General features: G+C 37.4%; 2 protein-coding genes across 10 annotated transcripts in view; one reads left to right on the top strand and one right to left on the bottom strand.

Moving 5' to 3' along the window:
* LOC109837362 (RNA polymerase II subunit 5-mediating protein homolog) overlaps positions 1-6,467 on the top strand; it is a 14,600-nt gene that overhangs the window by 4,908 nt on the left and 3,225 nt on the right. For 2 of the 9 annotated variants that reach the window (XR_002246245.1, XM_020405577.1), the window contains exons 6-10: positions 12-232; positions 336-446; positions 1,051-1,107; positions 1,209-1,283; positions 1,348-1,478. Coding sequence is in view for 8 of the 9 variants with exons in the window: in XM_020405577.1 (XP_020261166.1) it covers positions 12-232; positions 336-446; positions 1,051-1,107; positions 1,209-1,283; positions 1,348-1,449 (566 nt within the window). In the remaining variant the exon portion in view is untranslated. Of the gene's footprint in view, positions 1-11; positions 233-335; positions 447-1,050; positions 1,108-1,208; positions 1,284-1,347; positions 1,479-1,635; positions 2,252-2,273; positions 2,502-2,940; positions 3,148-6,467 lie in introns of those variants that run through there. The other 7 variants (XM_020405580.1, XM_020405576.1, XM_020405578.1 and 4 more) reach the window with 7 other exon arrangements.
* Positions 3,716-5,174, bottom strand: LOC109838617. The gene is made up of 3 exons (XM_020407047.1): positions 5,159-5,174; positions 3,976-5,071; positions 3,716-3,890 (listed from the first exon to the last, which is right to left on the bottom strand). The coding sequence occupies exons 1-3, from the start codon at positions 5,172-5,174 to the stop codon at positions 3,716-3,718; spliced, it is 1,287 nt and encodes a 428-aa protein (XP_020262636.1).

Below are 6,467 nucleotides of genomic sequence, written 5' to 3'. Positions count from 1 at the left end.
TGGAAATTCAGGTCCACCAGGCTCAAATTCTATGACCACCTCTACATTCCCTGATGAAGAGGATGAACATCATCGGATAATGGCAATGCTGGATGGGCTTGAAAAGGAAGAACTTGAAGCTGGCAGCGACGAGGATTCTGAATCTGGACTTGAAACTGAAAGTGTTTCCGGCAATGATGAAGATGAAAATTCTGAAGCTAGCGCTAGTGATGCCACGGGCAAAATTTCGGAGGTAGGACTCATATAAATTAGAAATGGATGAGTTCTGAGGTGTTTAGTTTACGAGATTGTTCCTGCATCATGACTAAGTAGACGTTGTTTGTCAAATGTTGTAGAATCTTAAGCCAACTGAAGCAGTACAAAAGTCAAGAGGTCTGGAGGTGCTCCCATCTACTGCAAAATCCATTGGCAGCGGCTCTCATCAACATCTTCCTGACCGCCCTTATGTAAGCGACTCTGGGTTTTTTCTTTCTTTCCTTTTTTTTTTCCGCGAGACAGGAGAAACTTTTATTTACTGTTGGCCTTTTTCAATGATATATCTTACAATATTTAAGTGCTTTTGCCTAGTTATTTACTATGTAATGTTATTTTTTTTGTAATTCTTAAATGGAGATTTTTGTTTCAGCTAAATCATAAGATGTGCAATTTATTGTTTCTTCTGAAATTAAAACGTATTACTTCACATTTAAGTGTTAGGATGGTTGTGGCATGTAAAGTCTAACTTAAACCTTGATACTATAACTGTGTAGTTGGAGTTGAAATTTCTCAATTTTCAGAATACCTCATTAAAATACATGGCATTTTCATTTCTGTTCCAAAATTGCTGCAGTCAAACTGCAAACAGTAACTTCCAATTTTGCAATTATTCAGTTGTCAATATAACAAAGACGGGTAACTGAGTAAGAATAGTGATTGATAGAAAAGATGCAGCATTGGAAAATTTACTTGAACAGCAAGAAACTAAGAGCTTGTCTTTTGGTCTTGTTTCATATTGTTAGTTCAATATAACAGTTCCTCTCCGCTTATTGACTGTTATGAATTTTCATGTAGGGGTCTTCTAACATTATTGAAAAAGAAACTGCAAGAACGGGTTTCAGTGATCATAAGGTGTGCATCTTATCGATCTGCATGCCTCTTTACACACACACGCACACACTCTCTCTCAATTCTTTGAATCTCATCTCATATAAGCCTATTGTCATGTCCAGGCATTTACAGGCTCCGTCATTGAGCATACTCATAGTCTCCCGTCTAAACAGCCAGCTAACACGAGTATGGACCAGGTAATTAATAACTAAGGATTTGAGTTGCAATTGATAGGGTTACCAGACTGGTAAAAATCTTCAGGTGTTGCTGCTTAGTAGTCAGACCAGCTCCCTTTTATGGCTTAAGTTGATGGACACTATCCCATTTTGCAGCCCACAAAGCCAGTTTCCAGGTTCAAGATGATGAAAGGAAATCGATAATGCAAAATTCTGGTAAGACTTTACCATACACAACTTCTTGTTATTATTTATTGCCGCAATTAAATCATTTAGACATCAGAATTTCTAGTTGTGAAATTCTTTGTTGAGTAGCACACACTTACCAAGATCAGGCATCATGTTTCGTTGTTGGTACATGAACTATGTGCAGAATCTTTTCCCCCCATTCTTCAGCTGCTTAAAAGGCGTCTCTCTGGTAGTAACCTTGATGACTATGAATTAATATTAATGCCTAGCCAACTTGAGGTGATATTGAAGATTATGGGTGATAAAGTTTGTCATCAACATTATCAGTTGTCACATGTTTAATTTCAAACATAACAAAAGCATGATCTCATGAGATTATAATAGATAAAAATAAAATGATTTATAGCAGCATTAAGTAATATGATATAGAAGAGTTTGGGAGGCTGGCAAATGCGTGGGCTCTTATGTGTGACAAAAGAAGTCATCAAACCTACTTAGGCCATAATGATCAGTTTGTTGTCTATAGTTGACTATGCCATAGTATATTAAGAGTAAAAATGGTTTTAAAATATTGGAATATATGATAATGTTGGCGTGAATATCCTTGTTTTTGCATAATAGACTCTTAGAATGTCAATTATAAGGATAGGGTATATAGGTGCTATAAAAAACAAGTGAAATAAAAGTATGTATGTGCAACGTTGGAAAATCTATAAGATATCTAAGTGCTAATCAGCCTGAAAGAGTATTTGAGCGATAAAGTACTCATAGATTTGTGACCAACAGTACCAAAGAATAATTCGGGATTCTGCTTTATGCCAGAGAGACATTGGATTTGTTTGGCAACTCACCTAATGACTTGGATAGGAGTATTAACCTGGAGTGTGAGAATGAAAGGCGGGACCCCCACATCTGCTATTTACTTGGGAGAGTGTGAGGGGCCTGGGGATCGTTCGTGTCTTACATAAGTTCTCCTTGTACTCAAACGAAAAAAAACTTGTATAAATTGAACTTTTTTTTTGTTTAGTTAAAACTATATAATAATAATAAAGTTTTCATCTATGTGCTTTGAACCACCTCCAACTTTGTTCAATTTTGATTCTTGAAATTGCCAAAGATATACTAGGCTTTGATCCTGAATTTATTGATGTTGGTGCAAGTTATAAGTCGCAAATTGCAAACATATAAAGCGGACCGTGGAAATTGTTCGATTGAATATTGAATAATGTTGAAGCTTAGTTTTACAAATTTTATTAGTTCAGTGCTAACGAGCTATGAAGTACGGACACGGACATGGCGACACGGAGACGACACGGACACGGACACGGCAAAACTCAAAAAAATAGGACACGGCGACACGATTAGATTTTTTTAATATTATTATTATATATAGATTAATATTGAATTAAATTCATATTATATTTTCATATTTTTTGTTATGTAAAGTGGAGGTTATAAATAATAAACTAAAGAAAAGTGTGTGTTGCAGGTGTGAATTAAGACGTCGGGATGGCAATGATCTCTTGGAAAATTAAAGACAATAATGTTAAAGAAGACAAAAAAGAGAAGATGAACATATAGAAAAATAGATCAATTTTTTATGTTATATTATTATGTAACATTGACTTGTATAATCAATGACAAATGTAAGTTATGTAACTGATTTGAAGATAATACCAAATTTTAATTTTCATTACTTTCATCTTGAGCATATCAAAATACAAGAGAATAAAGTTCAAGTTGCAACTAGTTCTATGGCTACAAAATACCAAGTTACTAATATTGCAAAAATTACAACAAAAAATGTATCTTAAAAATAAAGTTCTCAAGTTAAAACATCAAAAGATCATTCTATGGTTTCAATTCCTTCATCCTCCTCAAACACAACGGCCGCCATCGTGGGCTCGTCAAGAGAAAGGGCGACAACATCTAAAATACCGGCACCTTGAAATGATTCAAAGGCATCTCCACCAACATCCCACATTCTTGATTCCCCTTTCATATACTCTTCCGAACTTCGAGAAAGTAAGCAAAGGTTGGTGCGAACATAAACAAGATCCTTCGCACGTGCTGGGGTTAGCTTGTTCCTCTTTAAGGAGTGAATGAAACCATACATTCTCCAATTCCATTCACAACAAGAAGAGGAACAAGGTTGGCCTAGAAGCTTTATGGCCAATGATTGCAAATTTAGAGTACTTGCACCATAAAGAAGCCACCATGATTTAGGATCCATACATGCTCTATCGGAAAGAGAATCCGGATCACTAAAAGCCTCCAAAGCCCCCTACAAACTTAGCATATTTCAAGTTCACCGCCCGTCGTTCATCGGGGTTAGGATAGTATCTTCTTAAGCACTTTGCTCTTTCCGTAGAGATCTCAAGATCTTGATTTGGAGCTTGCCGATTGACGTTCTCATTGAGCCATGTGGAATGATAGTACCTATATTCGTTAATAACATGAATTAGCCCAAAAGGTATTAAGTAATAGAAATATTCGCATTAAAGAGTGAAATGTGAAATATTACATTGGAACTAAAGAGTGTGCCAAGCATTGAAGCGGGGTGTTGTTATTGTTCCATCGATCCACCAAGATCTTGTGAACCACCTTATAAAAAGGAGATTCCTCGTTATCCCTTTTATCCTCATGCTTATAAATAGCTTGCTTCACCTTCTTAATCATTGTATTCCACATATCATACACCAAATGAAGACATGGTGTATCGGTGTCGGTGACCCTTATCATTTCATAGATTGGGCCAGTGAAGTCAAGAATAAAATCTATCTTGTCCCACAACAAATCATCGAGGACTTTCTCTTTCACAAATTGAGCTTTTCCCACATCATCTTCTCTATACAAGCTCCATCGATCATTAAGGACCATGTCTTGGAGGCCTCTATTGACGACCTTAAACCTCTTCAACATAATAATCCACGAGTCAAATCTTGTGTCGGCAATCGATAGGAGCTTCATCTTGGAATAATCATTAAACGTGGAAAGCCGCATAGAATGATTCATGATAAAATTCTTCATAAACAATGTATCATCAGAGATCTCTGTAATCCAATGTAATTGTGCATAAGCCATGGCATTTGCTTCCGTGTTCTTAGCCGCACAAATATTCTTGATAGCAAGATTGAGTGTATGGACTACACAAGGAGTCCAAAATATGTGAGGTCGGGTGCCCTCCACAAGCCCTCCCGCGGCCTTGCATGTCGAAGCATTATCGGTTATAATTTGGATGATATTTTTCGGTCTCACCTCTGTGATGCACTTTTCTAGCTGTGCTTGGATAAAATACTTATTCTTGACTTCTCCCTCGACATTCACGACATTCAAGAACATTGACTTACCCTCACATACCGTCATAAAATTGATGATGGGCCTCCTTTGTGCATCCGCCCACCCATCACTACAAATGGAGACCCCCTTCTGTTGCCATGTGCCCCTGATGGGCTCCATCAACCTCTCTACGTGAGTTTTCTCACGTTGTAAGATAGTGGTCCTTACGGAATTGTAATTGGGAGGATTGTAGCCAGAGATTGGATTGCTTGCGGCATATGCACCTTGGCATAATATGGATTCCTTGTCAAGTTGAAGGACAATCCCCGGTGTAGAACATCCTACCAATCAATGCATCCAATTCCTCCCTTGCTCCTATATTGAATGCTTGTTTCACGGTATAGACCCCCTCCTCCTCTTAGATTCACCTGCACCAATCGGCATGCTTGCACTTGCACCTATACCGATCGTACTTACAGTCGAAGATATAGGCAAAACTTACATCTTAGGCTTAGAAGCCCTCAACCTCGCCTCCGCTTGATCCAACGTCCTTTGAAACTCCCTTAGGTTTTCGGGTGTTGACTTGGAACACATCTTAATTCCAGTACCGTTTATCCTCAAGAGGTGATTTTTAACTCTTAAGTGTGAACCGGTAAAATCCTCTCTGCAATAATTACATCTCCATCTCTAATTTCCTCCTGCCGTTCCCCCTCTTTTCTTTTTTTTCAAAGTGGACATTTGTCATCTTGTACTCCAGTACTACTAGAACTCCCGTCTTGTTCCATTTCTGTAAAATACAAACAATAACAATAAATTAAAAAAATAATAATAGTAAAACAGTAACTAAAATCATAATTAACAGTAAATTAAAAAACAAAACCCTAATTAATTAACTAATTAATTAACAGTAACAATATGAATCCTAGTTCTCATATTTTTATACAGTAAAAATGAAAATAATAACAGAGAAGAAAAATTAAAAACAGTAACAAAAATCATAATTAACAGTAAATTAAAAAACAAAACCCTAATTAATTAACTAATTAATTAACAGTAACAATATGAATCCTAGTTCTCATATTTTTATACAGTAAAAATGAAAATAATAACAGAGTAACAGTAACGGTATGAATCCTAGTTCTAATTTATATATTATTCTAACATTTTTATGTCATTCTCATATTTTTATACAGTAAAAACGCAAATAATAACAGAGAATTAAAATTAAAAACAATAACAGTAAAGAGAGAGAGAGAGAACCGGATCGGATCGAGAGCTAAAAGAGAGAATGAGAGAATGAGAGAGAGAATCAAAGAGAACAATAAGAGAGAGAGAGAGAGAGAGAATCAGAGAGAACGATAAAAGAGAGAGATCGATCGGAGAGAGAGAGAGAGAGAGAGCGATCGGGGAGAGAGAGCGCGATCGGGAGAGAGAGAGCAATCTGAGAGAGAGAGAGCGGAGAGACTGACCGTGTCTTGGAGATGATCGACGACGACGAACCGATGACGGGGATGATCGACGATGACGACTGAGAGCTGGCGGCGCCTCTTCACTTTACAAGAGCCCTTTCGACGAGAAATCGGGTAAGTTTTCTGACGACTAGGGTTAGGGTTTGGGTTTAAGTTTGAAATTGGGTTTCGGGTTTGGGTTTCAAATTTTGGTTTCACCGTGTCGCCCTCAACTCCGCCTCGTGTCTGCCGCGAGTCGGCGGAGTTGACCGTGTCGACGCCGTTGACG

Source organism: Asparagus officinalis, chromosome 4 (genome assembly GCF_001876935.1).
Source record: "Asparagus officinalis chromosome 4, Aspof.V1, whole genome shotgun sequence".
In the NCBI taxonomy this organism is placed as follows: domain Eukaryota; kingdom Viridiplantae; phylum Streptophyta; class Magnoliopsida; order Asparagales; family Asparagaceae; genus Asparagus; species Asparagus officinalis.
Note: the sequence above shows the minus strand (reverse complement) of the source record. Positions and strands in the feature narration are given on the sequence as shown.